We start from the raw sequence: 21,912 nt of genomic DNA, 5'->3' as shown, positions 1-21,912 counted from the left end.
CCTACAATCTGCTCGTCCAGACTCCAGGATATGACATATTCTAAGAATATTAACAGATGCAGCACAGTAAGAAGGTCCCGGCACTAAAAAAAGAAAAGAGAAAGGAGGTTCTAAATGTGTATCAGGAAGCCTGGCACTGAAGGTAATTTCCATGCTTTCTGTAAGTGTATATATTAAAGTGAGAGAAGCTCAGTCCTTCAGCACTCCACCTTCCTTTCTCTTGGATCTCAGACGTTCTGCCAGAATGAGGAACCTGATGACTCTGCTGTTTGTGCTCTCGCTCTGCTTTCTTCACCTGGTGTTCAGTGGTGAGTATGACATCATTCTGTTAGATGTGGATTTTTTTTTTTAATGAATGATAAATAAGCCACTAGAATTTGAACCATAATTTGTAAGTAAGGGTTCGGTCCATTGGCTTTTATTTTATCAGGCAATTCTTCATCCAAATTTGATGCCACAATCCATTCCAGAATGGAACAGGTTTTCTTTAGAAGCAGGATTGCACTGTATATGTCTTCCATCGTTTTCACCCTAATACCTCTATAGCATCCTGACGACACAATACTCACACCACCATGCTTCACAATAGGGATTTGTAGCATTAAAAGCTCAAATACGATCTTTTCTACATGAATCGGTGCCGTTTAACGTCATTCAAGTTATTTTAAGTGGATTTGAAACCTTGGAGACTTTACACACACTTTGTTCAGTAGCACATTTTTAATTTCCAGAGTTTCCATTCGTTGTGTATTTGAAACGGTATTATGTAGTACTGGGGTCTTCAACGTTTTTGAGGTCAGGGACCACTTAGATGAGAGAGACATGGAGCAGGGACATCGGATACAGAATTTGCCAAATGTAGTCACTAACATTAAAAGAAACCAGTCATATTACTCTAATTATATTATATGAAGGCAATCAGAACCATGTTGTTGTTGCATCATTGTCTGTGAATTTTTCACATATTTCCAAAACTTTCAAAAAGATTTATTCATCAGAACAAACATCGATCTTGCAATTAAAAATCACAGTGTATTAAGTTGTTTACAAGTACATTTTCTTTTTACTATCAGGGGGACTATTATGTATTTACATAAACTACAGCTTTAATTTTTTTATAGAACTTTAATGTATTAATTATAATATTTAAAAAAATGTTTTTAAAACATTTATTTTACTTTAATGTTTTTACAAGGTTTATTATTTTTTTAACAGAAATGTATTTGTGATTCAACATTAATTAGCTGACCACATGCAGTTCCGCTTTAGACCCACTAGAGGTCGCGGATTCCCAATTGAAGACCCATAATGTAGTGCATTGTGTATGTAATTTCCTGACTGAATGGTTACTGATCATCATTCTGATGTTTCCTCTTTTAGCTCCTATTGCTTTTTAGTTCAAAGACACATGCTGTTCAGCGTTAACGAAATTCAAGATCCCTCTGAACAACGTTGTCTCCTACAGGAAGACGGGCAGCAGCTGCCCCCTAAAAGCTTTTATGTGAGTATCACAATTATTTAAATCCCAAGGCCATGTTTTTCTGTTCTACCTGAGACACTTTCCACTTCTACCTGCATGAAAGCTAAAACTGTTGACTCTGTTATTTATTTATTAACTTCTAATCGAAAGTTTGTGGACGCCCAACCATAGGATTGCTCCTTCTCCAAAATCCTGTATCAGATTTATTCCTCATTTACTCTTATAATAAGCTCCACCCTTCTGGATGTTCTTCTAGATTTTGTGGAGGTGTATGGAGATGCATTTAGCCACAAGGGTGTTAGTAAAGTCAGGTAGTGATGTAGGTGATGTGAGGAGATCTGGGGTGCAGACAGCGTTCACATTCATCGGAAAAGATGTTCAATAGATTTGGAGGCAACAACTTTGTGGTAACATTTTCTAAAAGAACCTCATATGACTGGAAGTCTGTGGTGTCCCAAGACCTTTGGCAAAACAAATAATGACTGACTTGAATGATTCCTTGTCTGAATCCTATGTCTTTTATTATTATTTTTTGACTCACATGGACATTTAATCAGAAGGTCATGAGGTCAAATCCTAGCAGACATCAAATTATCACAGCTGGGACCTTGAGCAATGCCTGTAATCATTACTTGCTCAGTTTTTTAAAACCCCTCTTCTAAAAACATTCCTATTTCTAAAGCAATAATGGAAAATGAAGCTCAGGCTCACGTCTCTTGCGGATGAGAACAGGATTTCTTTGGAAACAGTGTTCCACTGCATTTGCCTTCCATCTATCTTGCGTTGTATGGGGTCCTTGAGTGTTTTGAAAGGTATCTTCAAATAACATGTATTATTATTATTTTTATTATTTTAAAAGCTTAACATCAACTGTACAACACTGTGCTCCCACCACCATGCTTCATATTTGGATTGTTTTGCTAATCTAATGAATCCATGCACATGACACCTACACATCTTTTTACACTTATTCATCTCTCATTGTATTCGAGTTTATTAAGCTGAAGTCTATATACACATTGGTTTCCATCAAAACAATAAAAAAATACAATAAAAAAATAAAAAAACACAGAAAAACATGCTGCACAATTCGAGCAGAATGCCAGAATGTTACTGAGAATAAAATAATCGAGAAAGTCATTTAGGTTATTACATCTATACATATTTTTACAGGTTTGATTTAAAGAATGCACATTTATATACATTACATGTTTATCTCACTGATTCTCAACCTGTATATTTGCGTCTTTCTCACAGCTTCGAGACCAAGGCCTTGAGGAGGTTCTGTGTGGATCCTAAGGCTTCATGGGTCAAGAATCACATAACAGCAGTAGATCTCCGAAAAAACTCAAAATCGAAACCTTGAAGCTCAGCACTCGAGGCCCATTCAACACAAACATCTGTTTCATACAAAACGTATTTGATTGTCAGCAATGTGTATAATCAGGGGCATTTCTGTGACTTTCTTTCTTAGCTCCGAGTCTCAATAGCGCCATCTAGTGTTTTCTTTTTCATAGTGCATTCTGACCTACTTTGTGAATATGATTGATATAATTTTATGGTCATTTTTAATTCTTGAACTTTTTACCAAAACACGAGTGATGGTAATTATATTATTTTATTATATTTACATACGTATATTTGAGCTATTTGAGGTCTGAATAAGTCAAATATGCGTATAACTGTAAATAAATATTATAATGAGTTTAACGGTGACTTTGTGATTTCTAATTGTTAATGAGATGATAAAGAACTTCTGCTTTATCTTATTACAGTTATCTAACAAGAAAAAAATATGTCCATACTTTTTTATATTTTTTCTCGTTTGCTATCACAAATCAGAGGCCACGGCTTTTAAACATGAACAAATTGACCACATCTGTTACCAATGACATGTTTATTTACAGCCACAGTTTGAAACAGAGAAAATAAAAGTGTAGCTGTGTTTGGTGACCTAAGTGACTAATTTATAACCTGATTGTTTATGGTTGCTTTAAGTGTATAGATTTTATTTTTATTAGAAAAAATCATAAATGAAGATAAATAAAGAAGACAAAACTATTTATATAAATCGTGCCGTTTATTGCGACCCACCTGTCATGCCTTTATTTTCCACTAGAGGGCGGCGCCGCACACTTTGAGGAATAATATGAAAGGACATGAATTTACTGCAAAACAGCTGCAAAGCATTTGTCTCCTGTTCGTCCATTGTGATGTATTTTTCTTGATGCTAGCTGATTCATCAGTCTGATCATTTGCTTCTTTATCGATTTTCAGCCTGCCTACATACCTTTTCCTAATATGTTTATTAAATCTGCCTGAACCTGCATTTGGATCTATCCAGCATTTATCCAGCATTTATTACATGACATCACGTGACCCAATAAAAGATCGTCATGTCACAGCAGAATCTCCTGGTTGGAAGGAGAACTGATTATAGCAGTGTGTTGCAGTGTGTTGCAGTGTGTTGCCTGGTCCCATTTTATACCCCTTTAACAGAATATCAAATGCACTTCCAAAAACAAGCTGCCAGGTTTGCGTTTACGTTGCTGTCCTTTGTGCAGAAACAGATGATATATTTATAATTAAATATTTGTAAAAAGAGGTGTAACGGCACACAAAAGAATTCACGGTTCAGTACTGAGCTCGGGTTTTAAGTCACGGTTCAGTGAGAAAGAAATTCGAAACATAAAATTTGTTTGCTTGTTGTTTTTTATTAATGCAAGTTATTATTATTAACATTTGTGAACATCAACAGTTTAACATTTTTTAAAGATTTTTTTAGTTTTTTTTTGGTTTGAACAAAACATTTATTAATTAAAATTCTAATTGAATAAATCAAATTAATATTCTACACTTTTTTATTATATTGATCTATCTGAGTAATCGATTAAAAAGGCACAAATTAAATTGATGAAATAAAATTTGTGTTGTTTTTTTGTTTATTTTACATTTTATATTTAATTTTTATAAAGAAATGTTCTACTTGACTGTTTGACTTGTTTCAGCACACTTAAACAAACGTCTTCATTCAAGAAACACACAAGATTCATTCATTCAATTTATTTATCCATAAATGAATTTATTCCTTCCATCCTTCATTCGTTCATTAACTCTCTCCACATGCGGAATTGTTTCGGGAATTTCTGCTTTTAAGAGAAAAATTCTCAAAACACAAAAAAAATCAGTATCCCTAGATTGTCGTAAACATGTTGGCAATAACAGGAAGTGGCAGCCATTTTTTGCGCAGTACAAATTGTGTTTAGACTCTATCTATCTATCTATCTATCTATCTATCTATCTATCTATCTATCTATCTATCTATCTATCTATCTATCTATCTATCTATCTATCTATCTATCTATCTATCTATCTATCTATCTACCTGCTTACTCACTTATTTATTTTGTTTATTTACTCACTTCTTTCTTTTTATTTATTTATTTGTTTACTTATTAATTTACATCTTTTAATTTACTTACTTGTTTATTTATTTATGTTTTTTTTTTTTTTTTTTACTCACTTACTTATTTATTTGAAATGTGCATCTTTAAACCAGAGTCTCGTGTGTGTGTGTGTGTGTGTGTGTGTGTGTGTGTGTGTGTGTGTGTGTGTGTTCTGCTATAAAGCAGATCTTCCTGGTGTTGTGCACAGGGATATTGTTATGCTGGAAAATGTTTTTGGAAAAATGTTATGCTGCAGCCTCCATATTTGTGGTACCAGTTTGGGAAAGAACCAAATCTGTCTGGAAAAGTCAGGTGTCCCAAAACCTTTGTTGGTGTTTTGTTTTTTGTTAGTTTAGCATTATGTATTTAAATAAGCAATTACAATGAAAAGAAAATATTTAAATCATATTTATTGTTACTACTTCCTCAGCACTTAATAATATAAGTGATAAAGTCAGTGATAAAGTAGAAATAAAGATAAAATTAGACCCAAAAGTGGTTCACAATAAAATAAACAAATACCCCCCTCCCCTAAACACACACACAGAGAAACATTCAGTCTCCTACATTCTTTAAAAGACATTCATTTTCGGAATAAGTAGCTTTTTTTGTGGTAAATTGTTAGTGGCGTTTCAGAGGCTGGATCTGGAAAGATCTTCTCGAAAGATGCCACTGAATTCGATCATGATGATGATGATCTGGAGGATGAAGGTCAGGGGATTAGATAGATCCCTGGCTTCCTGACTTGTTGTCCAAAAGCTTGATGAGCCCCTTCACCCAGGCGTCAGTGGGATTGGCACACACTTCCTTTCCCTTCTTGGTTTTGAACCTGGAGTGGAAAAAAAGGATAAAATATCAATAAAAGTGTAAATGTACTGAACAGGAAGTGACAGTTTTATTTCTCACACTGCGCTACAGCCAGCAGGGGGAGTCTGAGTTCTCTATAAACAACAGGGTTATTTCAGTACTTTTTGCACATTAACATCCTGTTTCGGTTTGAATCTGCACTTTCCATCTGAGGATCAATAAAATCCACCATGTGATTTTATTATTTTTCTCAAACTTGAACTTCCTGTTGCTGTTTCTTTTTCTGTCTCTCACTCGGCGTCTGTGTTTCTTTCTTTCTTTCTCTTTGTCTATTTGTTTGTTTCTGTCGCTTTGTATCGTTCCTGTCTATCTATCAGTCTATTTCTCTGTTTTTTTATCACCATCTTTCTGTCCATTTGCCTGTTTTCATCTCGAATTCTCCGTCTGATCACTTTGTCAATCCATTTGACTATTTCTATAACTCTCTCTCTCTAACACACACACACACACACACACACACACACACACACACACACACACACACACACACACACACACACACACACACTTACAGTATGGCCTGTTTGGAGCACTGCGGGCTGGTCAGGCTGTAGCTGGTCACCATGTTGGCTCTCAGTGGACGCTGATTGAAGGAGTAACAGCAGACGTTTGCCGTGGCCTTGTAACGCATCCCTGTGAAACACAACGCAAATCAGGTGAGCACAAACTCTACACAAAATTCTACACAGTCACATGATTACATCCACGATACCGGTTGCTGATGGTTTTCCTAACACACAGACAAGCTCCCAAATACGTCGTCTTATTTAACACATGATATAAAATGTGCGTTCTTTTACAAGTCAAACTTCAAGGATAAAAACGACATTTGTTTGGAAATGGAATCTCTTTTTGAAGAATTCCCTGTCGATCAGGTAAACACTCTACTCCTCTCACCTTCGGTGAACGTGACGGCGCTCAGCAGCACCAGCACCACGGCGGACAGGACGATCAAACGGCAGGCCGACATCTTGCTTTCTTGCTCGAGATCTGCAGCTGAAGGACTGATGAAGAGATTACTGTAGATGAGGAGATCTCACTGTTTGTGGTTCATTAGAGAGTCAACCTGCTCTTTTATACACATCAGACCACAGATCGGGGAAGCCCCAAGACAGAGGAAGTGGTGGGGACTTTGGTCTACAATACGCACGATTGGATATTTTTTTACTTCTCTTATTTATTCTAACGTCAGCATGATGTTTGTAAAACAAAAAAAAAAATGTGTTAGGAAACGGAAAGTCGTCCGACACACCTCTCCGAGGAATGTCTTAATGAAACCATTGGGATTATTATTATTTTGGATTTAAACAAATAAATGTAATTAAGATTCCGAGCTAAATGGTGGCAGGAGTAAAAGAGGAGACAGTGGTGACAGGGTGACAGAGGGATCTGTATTATCAGGGGCAACATGAATGGCAGAGGGTAAAATGAGTCCACAGTCATTATAGTGCTTTTTAAGAAGCTTATCCTTCTTTACCTTCAATTTTATTCAAAAACATGTTCATCAACCATGTGTGCTTCCTAAACATCCCATTCCAGATCTATCTTTATTATAATATCCACTCTTTGGGAAAGGATTTGATTATGAGGCGTCTGTGAGATCTGCGTTCTTTCAGCTACGAGAGCATCAGAAACCAGGCTCTAATGTTGAGTGAAAAGGTCTGGCCCACATTTAGTGTGCAGAACCATTTCATATTGTGTCATGCAAGTTTTTCCACACCAGCCTCAGGGGAAAAATGTGACTTTATAACTTCTCTTTGTACACAAGGGAATTGTGGTGGTTGGAGTTGGCATTCCTAGGAAGGGAAACTTTCCTACAACGAGGCATTTTAGACTCTTCTGTGCTTCCACCTTTATGTTATGAGTTTAGGAAAGAACCTGGTGTGGGTGTGAAGGTCACAGGTCTACAAAACAGTGTACTATATACAATATTTAAACAAAAGTATTGGGACACTGGACTTTTCCAGCCATAACGGCTACCCAGTTGTAGAGAACATCTCATTGGATGCGGTAGCATGAAGTAGCTCTGGTAAACATCTTTGGGATGAATGTTAACGCTGACTGCACCCCAGGCCTCCTCACCTCACCTTCATCATTACCTGACTTTACTAACACAAATCCTTGTAGCCTCATGAGCACAAACCTCCACAAGCCAGAAGAGTGGATGAGATTACAACAGTATCCAAAAACTAAATTTGGAACAAGGACATAATCCTATGCTCAGGTGTCCACAAACTTTTTGTCTATATAATGTTTCACTATAACTACTTGAAATCTTGAATTACAGGAAAGCATTTAGACGAGCGTTCTAGACGTTTCACTGATTCGGAATCGGTTCTACAGCATGTGGTGAGGAGAAGAATAACGTTCTTCAGGGTCATTTGTCTAAGAATGCGGTGTTAGCTAGAGAACAGAAAACCACTCATTATCATATTACCAGAGAGTTCTGCTGTTCTCTCAGTCATTCAGTGCTTCTATGATTTAATCACCGCACGTCCCATGATTTCCTCTTTATCAGTGATGCATGTCAAAATTATTTTTTAAAATACCTTTTTTGTGAAGTTGTACCAACCAACTAATACCGATACTCACATACACCAAGAAGATAATTATGTAATTCTAACTATTTGTAAGATATCTCCTTATCTTCCAGGCATCCTTCATTTCAAAACTGTTCTCCAAACGCTTGTCTACAACACCATTATATTCTATAATGTTACAATTCCAATTAATTTAATCTAATGGCCCTGAACCTGTTCTTGAGACAAGGTTGTAGATGTGAAGGTTGAACTGGAAGACCTTGAGTGTCCTGCACAGAGCCCTGACCTCCTCAACTCCATTGAACACCTCCTCATGTCCTCCAAAATCAACGTCTGATCTCAATAAAGAACCCACAGCCTTGCAACTGAAATCTAGAAAACCTTCCCAGAAGATTGGAGCTAATAAGAACGGGGAAGAGGGATTCACTCCATGACAATCCCCATGGATATGGAACCTATAACTAAACTTTACACCTCAACGATGATGGAAATGAAAAGAATGGACATTCGGTGTTGAGGATGAGGATGGAATCCCCTTTTAAATGTGGTTCGCTTTCAAGATTTCTTCCTCATGCCATCTCAAGGAGTTTTTCCTTGTTACTGGTTTGTTCATTAGGGATAAACTTACAATTATAAGAAACAAATTTATAGGCACTAAACTTATACATTCTTTCTTGCAACTTTACAACCATTTATCGTTATAAATCTGCTTCAAAATAACGTCTGTTGTTTAAAGTGCTCTACAAATCAAATCAATTGAATTGATGTTCGGCAAGAACATCATATTAAGAACTTCAGGTGTCCGTATACTTTTGGTATTTTAACTGGGTATTCGATTGCAAGGCATTTATATAGCATATATACAGAGCTTATGATTCATCACCACTGTCATGTTTCTTTTTTTTAAGTTGTGATCGTGTGCAGTGTGAACTTTCCGTCTTAGAATCACCCTCTTGGTTTCAGATCCTCTCTCAACCCACCTCGAGCAGATACTGAGGATGATGTGTAGAATAAATAACACAGGGGAGAGAGGGGTTTTATGTGTTTTTTTTCTTTCGAGCACTTTTGCTGAGCTATTTTTGTGGAAGGAACTGCAACAAGGAAATAAAAAAAAATCAACCTTTTAAAAATGTCAAGATCCAAAATGTAAGTTTCAGTAGTTCATAGTATAAAATAAACACATGGCGAGTGGAGCAGATGCTGGAAAACCCATACAAAAAGCCACAATTAGAATATCAGTATAACTGAGAAAACTGATGCATTTGGCAGATGCCCTTGTTTGGAGTATATGCCATAAATATAATTAACACCTGGGGTCAGTGTAAATGCTGGATCGTGATTGGCTGGAAGTTCAGGTGTCAGTTCAGAGCCTTGAACACACAGGAGGTTTGTTTATGTTTATCAGTTCATCCAGCGTTCTAAATAAATGTGCTTCTTATAAACCATGGAGAGTAAGACAGCTATTGGACACATTTCCTGAAGACCTTACTGAGCTCCATGAAGGATTTTTGCATTTGGTGGAACTTATATGTTGAATACGGTGATTTGGATAAAAGGCTGGAGGCCCAAGATGAATTTGTTGAACGGAGAAGTAAACATGTCTGTGAAGATTCTTTGTCATCCCTGTGCGGTTATCTGGAAGTTAAATCATGTTTACTGGACTTCGATCTGGTTGGATCGATGCATTTCACAACTCATCCGAGCAGCTTCTTTTTCTTCAATCTGAGGGATGTTGGCAGGATTCCATACATTTAAATGCTCTAGGGTCAAGGATCCTGTGAAGTGGTAGCTTAGTGGTTAAGGCATTGGACCTTTGCTTTGAAGGTTCTGAAATCAAATTCCACACCTGCCACTCCTGGGCCCCTAAGCAAGGCAGTTAACCCCATAGTTGCTCATTTGTATAAATAAAACAAGTGTAATCACTCTGGATAACTGCGTCTGCCAAATGTCATAAATTTAATACAAATGTAAGAATCATGAAACGTATCAATCCAATCAGATAGCAATTCATTTCACACTTCCAGATAAAACATTCAAATGAGAAATATAATAAACAGCACCAAGAGTTTATTCCAAACGCTTCATAAATCACAAAATTGTGTGATTCTCAAACAAACCATTAATTATCCCTCACTTACAACACAATGCTTTTTAATTCTGGATTCTGATTGGTCACAGGATGGGTGATGACTTTTCCACCACAGCACCTCTGACAGTAGAGCAGCTGCAAGTCAGAGGTAAATTCCAATGCGCTCGTTATAATAAACTGTTTCTCTTGTAAAAGCTGATGCACAGGGACACACAGGGACTTGTACGGCGGGATTTCTTTAGTTTCTCAGTACCGTGCAAAAACAACATGTTTTCCGTTTTCACAATGAACAAAGAGAGGCTGGTGAAGGGAAGCGTTGTTTACAGCTGCTATAATGTAAGTGAGAACAGGAACACAGCATGAGATGTAACCCTGTGCGGATAAAAAAAAAAAAATGTGTCATTCTTTATTCAGTAATGTACTGTAACGTTGGGAATTTGTCTTGGTGTAGGAGGGAAAAAACGCATGGGGTCACTTTAAAAACAACGTAAATGACTTTACATGACAAGAATTGATACAAGGCCAATGTTCTAATACAGACTTCTAAATCTGTCATATACTGACCCTGATATACTTATTGATACTCATGTAGTGAACATACTGATGCTGATATACTGATACACTGATTATACTGATTTAATTCGATTCAATTCATTTTAAATTGTATTGCACTTTTAACAATGAACATTGTCTCAAAGCAGCTTTACACAGATACTGTGGTGATAAAAAATGAATATGTTCTTTAGTAGTAAGTTTGTCCCTGATGAATGAGCCGGTGGCGACTGTGGTGAAGGATAAACTCCCCGAGATGGCATAAGAAAGAAACCTTGAGAGGAACCAGACTCCGCAGATTTTCCCACTTCGTCCAGGCCTGCCTTTGGATAGTGTTTTCTTCGACTGGAGGCCACTTTGTGCAGCAGGGGATGGTTTCTCATCAACGCCTTGGTGGTTCCATAAAATTCCGGAGTAAAAACAGGAGCTTTAAGAATGGATTTGGACTGTAGATAATGTCAACAGTCTCCTACACTGACTCAGGACTACAGTTTGCTTCTGATCACCATCACTGCAACCCAGATGAGGATGAGGTTCCCTCTTGAGTCTGGTTCCTCTCAAGGTTTCTTCCTTATGCCATCCTGGGGAGTTTTTCCTTCACCACAGTCGCCACTGGCTTGTTCATCAGGGACAAACTTACATTTATAAAGAACATCATTTATTCTTTACACCACATTATCTGTGTAAATCTGCTTTGAGACAATGTTCATTATTTAAAGATTAATACAAATAAACATGAATTGAATTGAATATATTGAATATTCTAATACTAATGTACTGAACATACTGATATACTGATCATAGTGATGTTAATATACCGATATTAATATTCTGAAATACTAATACTGATATACTGAACATATTGATGTTAGTATACTGATTCTGATATATTGAATGTACTGAATATACAGATATTCTGACATACTGGTATACTGATACTTCTATACTGAACATACTGATAGTGATATAGTGAGTATACTGACCCTAATATAATAATCATACTGATAGTAATATAATGATACTGATGTACTGAATTTATTGTTGTTAAGTTACTGATATTGATATACTGAACACACTGATATTTATATACTGATACTGATATAATGAACAGTCTGATGTTAATATACTGACTGGAAATATCCAGATATCCAGACATACTGATAGACTAATACTGATTATGATATACCGATACAAATATATTAAACACAGTTATACTGATATACTGAAATACTGATAACGACATACTGATCATACTGATGTATTATTATTGTTATTAATTTACTGATTCTGGTAAACTGAACATACTGATATTGATAAACTGATACTGATATACTGCACGTACTGATAGTCAAAGCTGGAAAGTAACACATTTCATTTACTCGCATTAATGTAAATGAGTAGTTTTAGTTTGTACTACTTTTTAAAGTAGTTTTAAAAATCATTTTACTTTTACTAAAGTATGTGTTTTTTGTAATATTGTACTGAACATGTTGATACTGATATAGTAAATATACTTTCTTTCGGCTTCTCCCGTTAGGGGTCGCCACAGCGGATCCTCCGCACGTTTGATTTGGCACATGTTTTACGCTGGATGCCCTTCCTAACGCAACCCTCCCCAATTTATCCGGGCTTGGGACCGGCACTAAGAGTGGCTGGGGATGGTTCCCTGACCGGGAATCGAACCCGGGTCGCAGTGGTGAGAGCGCTGCATCTTAACCACTAGACCACGATATAGTAAATATACTGATTCTGATATACTGAACACACACTTATAGTGACTAATGATGTACTGAAATGATTATTGTTACTTTACTGATACTGATCAATTGAAGCCACTGATAAACTGAACATGAATATAATGAGTCTGATAATAGAAAACATCTGTCACTTTATTACTTGGTAGGAAATCATTTTCAGCAGAACTCTACAGCAGGGTGTTTTGCTATGACAAGAGGGATTTCCAATCAGAGTCTTTATTTTTAGACTTTAAGAAACTTCACATATCCACTGAACTCTTAAAGATTGTGGTTTTATCATAAGTACAATATTAGTTCATGAAGAAATACACCGTTTCTGATTGACGGGCTTTACCGATGTCCTGATTCTTACTGATTATATTAACACAATTTTCTTTAATTTCTCCTTTTTATATCTTGTCTTTTATAAGTATCTGATGCTGTGTAAATATATACAATTCGAAAATAAACCCAGTTCTCTCACACACACACTATGTGCATTGTGGGTAATCGCTAATTAATTGCTGGAAATATAAATGTAAAGTACTGCAGGAAATTTCAGGAGATTTTTTTCCCCCAATGTATTAATTAAATTATAGATTTATTTCAGTTGTGGACAGACTTTTATTTTTAACGTTTATCAAAACAGTAAAACGAGTCGAATTACCCTGTAATAAGGACACCTGATCTTCTCTGTAGTGCTTTTTGGCGAAAATGAGAGCGGATAATGAACTGAAGGAGCTGAAGGATATTGGCTCGGAGCCCAGATTCGGCGCTATTGTGCGATTGTGCTGGAGATTAAAAAACTTTCCATGACACTACAGTCACACGCTGGTCATTGCTTTAGGTTTTAGGTGGAAAAAAAAAAAGGTTATGTCACAATCCATTGAGTCATTTTAAACAAATCACAGGTTTATATAAATAACATGAACGTATTAACAGATTCAAAGTTATTGTCACATCGTTCTGATAAGTTTCTGATGAGTTCTGAGTGTCAGAAGAAAAGCTGTTTCCTTTTGGTGCCATCATTCTCTGATTCTCAAAAACTGCTAAAATATCAGAGAGAACGGAAACCTAATGGCGTTCCAAAACGTAAATTGTAACAATAAATGTATAAAAAGCAAAGCGCTTTCTTATCGTGGTCGCATCAACCTGCTGTGGTTTAAGGGGAATAAAACACTTCAGGACAATTTTGTTAAAGTAAAATCATGAACTTTGAAGGCATGACGCCCACATGGTTTCATGATCAAATCTCAAGCCAATCTCGAGTTCATCATAACATTCTGTCAGATTGTTTTTTATGCAGAGTAGAAGGACGTTTACTTCCCCCTCATTTGCATCTCTGATTCACACACAGCTGCACACACACACACACACACACACACACACACACACACACACACACACACACACACACACACACACACACACACACACACACACACACAGGCAATCCCCCCGTGTGGTGAAACCCAGAAGACACCAAATCGAGGAAACCACCCACCAGTCATCCCCCACACTCTCACACACACACACACACACACACACACACACACACACACACACACACACACACACACACACACACACACACACACACACACACACACACACACACAGAGAGAGACTCTGAATCAAAGATAATAAATAAGTAAAAAATAAAAATGTATATAAATAAACAAAGAAAAAAGAAAAAAGAAAAAAAGAAAATAAGTAAAAAAAACATAAATAAATAAGTTAGCATTAAGCAGCTAAATAAATAAATTAATAAATGAATAAATAAATAAATAAATAAATAAATAAATAAATAAGTAAGAAGATAAATAATAATAACAAAAAAAAATAAATAAACAAGTGATTAAGCAGGTAAAAAATAAATTAAATTAATGAAATAAATAAATAAATAAATAAATAAATAAGAGATTAAGCAGGTACATAAAAAATAAATAAATAAATAAACAATAAATAAATAAGTGAGTAAGCAGGTAGATAGATAGATAGATAGATAGATAGATAGATAGATAGATAGATAGATAGATAGATAGATAGATAGATAGATAGATAGATAGATAGATAGATAGATAGATAGATAGATAAAAAGCAGATGACGACATTTTATTGTTAAATTGGGAAACGCATCATGGGTGATTCTGATTTTAGAACCAACTAAGAGGAAGTGAAACAGAGGCCTGTACACAGAGTGTGTATGTCACTTTCTCTGTTTTATTCATGATCTTTGACCCTGCAGTCCAAATAAACCCACTGAACTGGTGAGATAAGAGGAAAGACGTCACCTGGAGAAGTGCTATACGGACTAAAACCCATCCGAGGCGTTCGGCTGTTCTGTATTCACTGGTGTAGAGATCAGTGGAAAATTGTGAGCTGCCACTAATGAGGTGGTTTTTACACTGCACACATTTTGTGTGGTTCGAATCCAGCTGAGAGTGTCTCCTGGAGCGTCTCATCATCACCCACTCACATCTTCGGCAATTATTGGTCTGGTTTGAGATTCACTTCAAGATTATTGAACCCATAATCATCTTACATCATCACAAATGTGCATGGATACCAGAATGAGATTAAGCGTATGGTTTGGTTTATGATTATTAACAGTTTCTACCTGAGTATCTATGGGCATGTAGGTGCATCTGCATGGGGAAATTCATCAGACATTCATTCATCAGACATTCATTCAGCTGACAATTAAAGTTTCCACCACAGGTAAAAATACGGTTGACACAAACTCCACCTCCCAGACTACACACACTTTGCCATCCTGAGTCTCCTTGCTACTTATTAAGCACAACTGGGCTTCCTCTCACACACACTCACACACACTTACACACACTCACACACACCTTCATTTATGAGAACAATGTAAATTTACTGTGTGAAGTTTCTTGAAGTTACCAAGCCTTTGATTTTTTGTTAGATACTTTGTTGCCATATCACTTTGATCTTACATGTCCTGGTTTATTCCCATCACATTAAAGAAGCTTCACCTGCACATGCATACACCTCTCCTCCTTCTGCTGCTCGTAAACAGTGTTTATTGATAGGATGGCTGATCTTTGAGGAGCTTGTGATACATCTTTTACTGGAAGGCTCAGGGCTCAATACCGCAGAGTGATTCAGGAGTCTCATAACTCTGAGCTTTCACATTACCCGTTTATTTATTTTCATGAAAATCGTGTTCTGACTGTGTAAAAGATCTAAACATCTAAAGAGGACGGTCTTTCTGCTTAATCCATTTTAAAACCATCAGTTTTTATGTTAGCCTAGATTGGGTTGAAAGAGGCAGATGTAGAGGACAGGGGGGTATGGAGGCGGATGATCCGCTGTGGCGACCCCTAATAAGAAAATTCGAAAGAAGAAGAAGTTTTAATGTTAGCCTAGAACAAGTGTGTCTAATGAACCATGCACATAGCACAGAACAAAACTAAAATCCCAGAAGAACTCAATTGCACACAGAACTTATACAACGCTCAGAATCGAACCCTGGAACTGGGATTTTTTTTATTTTATTAAACAATGTTATTTTGGTTAGCTGAAACATTTCCTGATTGAACGTAATTACCTGTAATTTAGTCAGTTATGGTGATTTATTTTGTTAAATGATGGATACCATTAATGCTAATGACACTTTTACATTGAATCTGCACCACTTTGTGTTATCAGTCCTGCACAGTGTTTCCCGTAAGATTTGGCCGAATCATTCTGTCTGTAGAAGTTTACATAAACCACTGAACCAGCGCATGGACTTATCAGTGTTGTGTGAATGTTGACTCACCAGGCTGAAAAAAACAGAGGGGAAATTAAGCAGTTCTTTCATTGCTTTTTATAGTCTGGGAACATCTACAGGGTGAAACCCCGTTCTCCACATCAGCATTTTTCTTTTTCCTTTTATTGGAAAATCTTCACTTTGCCTTTAAAATATGACCACAGTGATCCTGACCAGGATCGGAACCAGAACCAGAAACAGACAACTAATGTATTGGTTAAAATATCCAATATGGTTAAAAGTACATTTACAGTTATGCCCTTATCCAGGTGAGGGTTAGGGGCCTTGTTCAAGGGCCCAACAGTGTTGTGAATTTCCAATCCATAGTCCAATGTCTTAACCACTGAGCTACCACATCCCAATAAAAAGTATGTGCACCCCTGACCCTCACACTCAACATAGTTCCTCAACAGAAGGTCTATAGCGTAATAAACAGGAGACAATGCCCTGAGCAAGCACCATGCGTCATAGTTAATATTGTCAAGGTTGGAATGGACAGACTTGAGTATCCTGCTCAGATCCATATCCTCCTCAACTCTAATCAAGAGCTTTGGAAAGCAATGGAACTGGAGCCTCCTCAGTTCCAGCAACACTACTGTTTGCTCTCGCTAATGCTCTTAGAGCTGAATGAACACTAATCCCAAAAGCCATGTGGAGCTTATTGAACTAGGAAAGAGAGGAGAAATCTGGAACGAGATGTTCATCAAGGACATTGTTGAACTAGATGAATGAGCAACATGTGGTGAGTCCAACACTGCTCTCCTGGCAGAAGTGGAAAGAAAAGTTCAATAAAATTTTACTTTACTAAAGTTACCAGTTTAAAGATTTACTCAAATAAAAGTAAAAAATTGCTCAATTTAAAAGTTATTTGGACAAAAATGTAAAACATTTTTTTACAAAAATGTACAACAATTTGTTCTTGTGTAGTTCAAAAAGGACAAGAAGATACAAATCTCAAACTAGTTGTGTTTAATTAAAGGAACACTTTTACAAGTGAAAGTGCAATAACAAAAATAAAAACGCTGCGGTCCATCATTTGAGTTTACTTTGAGTTATGCATTTTTTCTCAGCAAAAAAAAGAAAAAATACAAATAAATGTCATTTACGATCAGTAGAGAAAGCCAAAATGCAGATTCAGAATTCAGACAGTGAGCGCACGCATTAAACAACATTCGATTTGTCTGAATTTCGCTTTCAGCTGCGTCTGCGTCAATGCCGTCTGTCTTGTCCGTCTCCTTTCTCTCTCGTGAGTTTTGCCAGTTTGTTTTCCGCCCATCAATCAATCAGTGCAGAAGTTTCCGGGATTTTCTTCCCCTTTGCAATGTTTTTATTTATTTATTTTTCTATTTTTTACTCAGTCATGGATATGATTTAGAATGAAGTTAAGTACACTACTTCAAACAAAACGTGCTTCAATAAAAGAATAAATTACAGATTTTAAAACTACTTTAAAAAAGTAGAACAAAAAAAAAAAAACTTCTCAACTACAGTAACGAGGGTAAATCTAATTCGTTAGTTTCCACCTCTGTCTCCTGGGATAATCTTGATGTTTTGCTTCAAAGAGTCCAGGATGTGGTGAAACATCTCAATAAAACCAGAAAACCTGAAGACACTTTAGGCTTAAAGATGTTTTTATTATATTCTGAGTGGATGAAGCTGAAAACACTGTAAAAATCTCAGACATTTGGATGTATTATGTATTTTGTACATTTTCACCTTATGAGGTCCTGAATGTTCTTGATGCCACGTTTCATGTCATCGCTGCCAAGAGTGCATTTAATTACTTAATGTCAGTAGTTCCTTGGAGTTCATGGTGTTAGTAAAGTCAGCCTCTTGTTTCCTGTGATTTCATAAAAAAATTATTTCTATTAAACTTCATGAGGAGATATTTTACCTAACGGTTCTTCTTACGAGCTCAATGTGGATGCTTCAACTAAAGAACCATTAAGATGGACTGCCATTAACAGTGTTGCACTCATGGGTCCATTAGCGCACAAGTTAATAACACTAAATGAACTATAATGAATGGACATCCAGTGCCTAGATGAAGGTTCCTCTTAAGGTTCCTCTCAAGGTTTCTTCCTCATATCGTCTCACAGCTCTTATCTCTGTTCCAGAATTCCTGAGTGTCTGACTCTGGTGCTGCATCAGTTATCAAAGCAAAACCTAGAACATCCATGTGTTTCCTAAAATCCAAAAAGTTCTCGTAGATGTTAAAGGAACAACTGGTCCTCAATAAAACACAAAGCATGTGCTGTGAAGTGGTTCACTGTAAATGTACTGCAGCAACTAAAGCAGATGTGTATTAACTTTATTTTTTAAACATACATTAAATCACATACAGAAATCTCCATGACCCCGAGCCTGCTCTCCAGGGCAACAGCAATGCATTCTGGGTAGAGCAAGGTGTCCAAACATAAAAAAATTCTGCTTTTATTCTGATGGATTTCTACAAAATATTTGCTAAAAACAACATTATTTTAATGAACAGATGCTCCACACTGGCCTCGTGTATGTTACAAATTCTACGTTTTTCCTGATGGCGCCGTACGGAGCGCCTTCCACCATATAAAAACATATGAGGTGCTAAACAAATAAAGCTATTATCTAAAAAAGATATGTTCATTTTAGTTTAAGTAAAAGTTCTATGTGACGGTAATCTTTTTTTTTATTCATTATTTACATTAGATTATTTGGCCTGATCTGGTTGGTACTTGACACCATTGACTTTTTTTTTTTAATTGACTTCTTTTTTTAAATTTATTATTTATTTATTTATTTATTTATTTATTTATTCATTTATCAATAATATTGGGTTCAATAGAGCAGAAATCCCTTCCCTTCCCCAACATGGCAACCTTCAAACGTATCAGTCTATAACTCCGCACTGATTTAGATCGATACAAAAAATAAAAATAAACTACACTAAAATGTCAATCCAATATTTTAAAGGTCTGAGAAAAAAAAAAAAAAAAAACCCGAACCAAACCAGAATTTCCCAGAAGCATCCGTTACATCCATCATCACATCACACATCCAAAATATATATATATATATATATATATATATATAAAACCCCCCGGCCTGTTTTTATTTCATCAGTTATTAAACATTGATAGCACCGAGTGCTCGATTCTCATTGGTCAGAAAATGTATTCATATAGCAGCAGAAACTCCGGGGAATGCGCTTGTACTAATGGTTTCCATGGTAACAGGTCGTTCGTGGGGACGTGTCTGGCATACGATCGTGTTCAATAAATTTTTTTAAATATTACATTCCATTCGTAGGTCTGGTGATGTTTTCTGTAAGATCTTCAGAGTCTTGAAAGTGTTATGCAGAAAGGCTGGTGATGGAGAGGAACAGGAAGAGAACAGGAAACCGGCTTGTCTCAGGGATTTTTCACAACATTTCCCTTTCTTTCATGAAAGTAAAAAAAAAAGAAGAAAAAACATGCACTTTACAGCACAGTGAAACTCTTTCTTCAAAAATGTTAGGACGCTTGGGACAGAGCGCATGGTCATCTATGATACAGCACCCCTGGAGCACAGAGGGTTAAGGGCACCAAATGTCACAGCTTGGTAATACCGGGACCTGAACCCCCAACCTTCCAATCAGTAATCAGCTTCAACACTAAGCTACAACCTGCCAGATTCAGCCTGATGCCCTGATGAGGGTCTCTTTAATTACTTACTGAAGATGAGGATGTTTCCACATAAACAGCATAAAGATCCATGAGGTTTCTGTGGGAGGTTTCTCAGGGAGTTCTTCCTTCCTTTCCACTCTCACCACAGGCTCGCTCATTATGGATAAACTTATAAGCAATGATTTTTTTATGACGCTAAAATTTATATACGTAATTTATTTATTTATTTAAACCAAATTTTATTTTGCTTCAATTCTTGACTGATGAAATAAAAACAGGTCTCGCTCATGGATTCGGGACACAGCTGTATATTTAACATCTGTATATTCTAGCAGTTATACACTAGGACTTTATGAAAGGATGTGGACTAGCAGAATGCCAATTGATGTATTGAAAATGTGGAAAAACACTGCATTGCTTCATAATAATAATAATAATAATAATTCTAATATAAAACACGTACAAAAGCAATCCGAACTAAGAGACAGATGAACAATAGTTACAGCAGTTCATGAGGTGTAGACGTCCGAGTCTGGTGTCCTACTTAGTGTTGAGTAATGTTGGGGGAGGGAAGGGGGGGTGTAAACATTTGCACGGGGTGGCGGTCGTCTGGGCTCAACATGGACACAGGAAGCCTTGTGACCCTGAACAGAGAGCCTTTTTTTTTTACTCCACAACAAATTCGTGGGAATTTGAAAACATCAAGGTCCTGGATTTGCAAGGCCTCTTAGCAAGGGGCGGAGCTTAAATCAAAAATGAGGAAACCTGATACACACCTTCTTCGATATTCAATATGTTATGCATGAAATACTGGTTTTAATACATAGAAAAGATCAAATCAAATGATATTTGGTGTAGCAAACAGGATGTTAGCCTGATATTCGCTAGCTAGCTTGGACAAAGTAATGAACGCTAGCCAACATAGACACCAATTTAAATAATAATTCTAATAATAAATTAGCTTAAAGTTAATAAGCTTGGCTTTGGCTTAGATGTACAAAATGCTAGTCTGACTTTAGATAGCTACACTGTATGAACACACCTTTGTAGACACCTGACCATAAGTTCGCTATGTTCCTCTTTTGCTTGTTTATTAAATCCCCATTTGCTGTTCCATTAGATTTTGTAGATATTTGTGGAGATTCATTCAGGGTGTTAGTAAGGTTAGGAACTCATGTAGGTGAAGTGAGGAGGCCTCGATACGTGTTCCGTGGGGTTCGAAAGCTCAATCGCAGGAGATCTTCCACTCCAACCCATGTGAAGTAGATCTTCATGGAGTTTGCTTTGTGCACAGGGGCATTGTCATGCTGGAGCAGGTTCGAGTCTCCTAGTTCAAATGAAGGGGAAATTTCATGCTACAACATCCTGAGACGTCCTTCAACTTTGTGGTTGCAGATTAAAGAAGAACCACGTATGGCTTGGAAAGGTCCGGTGTCCCAATACTTTTGCAGATACAGTGTAATTGGATACGATTAATGGGTAACGGCAGATCGACTGACTGGTAGCTAACGCTAGTTTATTAAGACTTGCACGTGGCCCAATTAAAACCAGTAAACATGCTACGTTCGAATGGAAAGAAAATTCAGAAGTGATGTCATCAGATCGAATGTGATTGGCTGGAATAAAAGCGTAGAAAATCATTACTTTCGCAATACTGAAGGAAATAAAAAAGAGTGTGTGTGGCACAGAGCATGTGTGTGTGTGTGTGTGTGTGTGTGTGTGTGTGTGTGTGTGTGTGTGTGTGTGTGTGTGTGTGAACGTTTCTGAGAGTCTGAGA

At 36.7% G+C, this 21,912-nt stretch overlaps 1 protein-coding gene and 1 long non-coding RNA gene across 2 annotated transcripts; one reads left to right on the top strand and one right to left on the bottom strand.

Annotated features, from left to right (window-relative positions):
- Positions 1 to 209: 209 nt before the first annotated feature.
- LOC310737198 lies at positions 210 to 2,967 on the top strand. Its single transcript, XR_014536781.1, has 3 exons — positions 210 to 308; positions 1,381 to 1,501; positions 2,738 to 2,967. It is a non-coding gene; the product is annotated as an uncharacterized lncRNA (long non-coding RNA).
- A 2,354-nt stretch (positions 2,968 to 5,321) lies between these two features.
- LOC310737090 (C-C motif chemokine 3-like) lies at positions 5,322 to 10,896 on the bottom strand. Its single transcript, XM_083561272.1, has 3 exons — positions 6,691 to 10,896; positions 6,306 to 6,426; positions 5,322 to 5,755 (listed from the first exon to the last, which is right to left on the bottom strand). Exons 1-3 carry the CDS (start codon positions 6,761 to 6,763, stop codon positions 5,647 to 5,649), a joined length of 303 nt encoding a protein of 100 aa, XP_083417398.1. The 5' UTR covers positions 6,764 to 10,896; the 3' UTR covers positions 5,322 to 5,646.
- Positions 10,897 to 21,912: the final 11,016 nt, after the last annotated feature.

The sequence above is a fragment of the Silurus aristotelis genome (assembly GCF_946808225.1).
Source record: "Silurus aristotelis genome assembly, chromosome: 14".
NCBI classification, from domain to species: Eukaryota; Metazoa; Chordata; class Actinopteri; order Siluriformes; family Siluridae; genus Silurus; species Silurus aristotelis.
The sequence above is the reverse complement of the archived record's forward strand: the minus strand, read 5'-3'. Positions and strand labels throughout refer to the sequence as shown.

Coding starts and splice junctions, on each gene's coding strand:
- LOC310737090 (XM_083561272.1), bottom strand. CDS start 6,763: ATGTCGGCCTGCCGTTTGATCGTCCTGTCCGCCGTGGTGCTGGTGCTG. Junction 6,427..6,690: donor CGCCGTCACGTTCACCGAAG/GTGAGAGGAGTA, acceptor TGTGTTTCACAG/GGATGCGTTACAAGGCCACG. Junction 5,756..6,305: donor TGCTCCAAACAGGCCATACT/GTAAGTGTGTGT, acceptor TTTCCACTCCAG/GTTCAAAACCAAGAAGGGAA.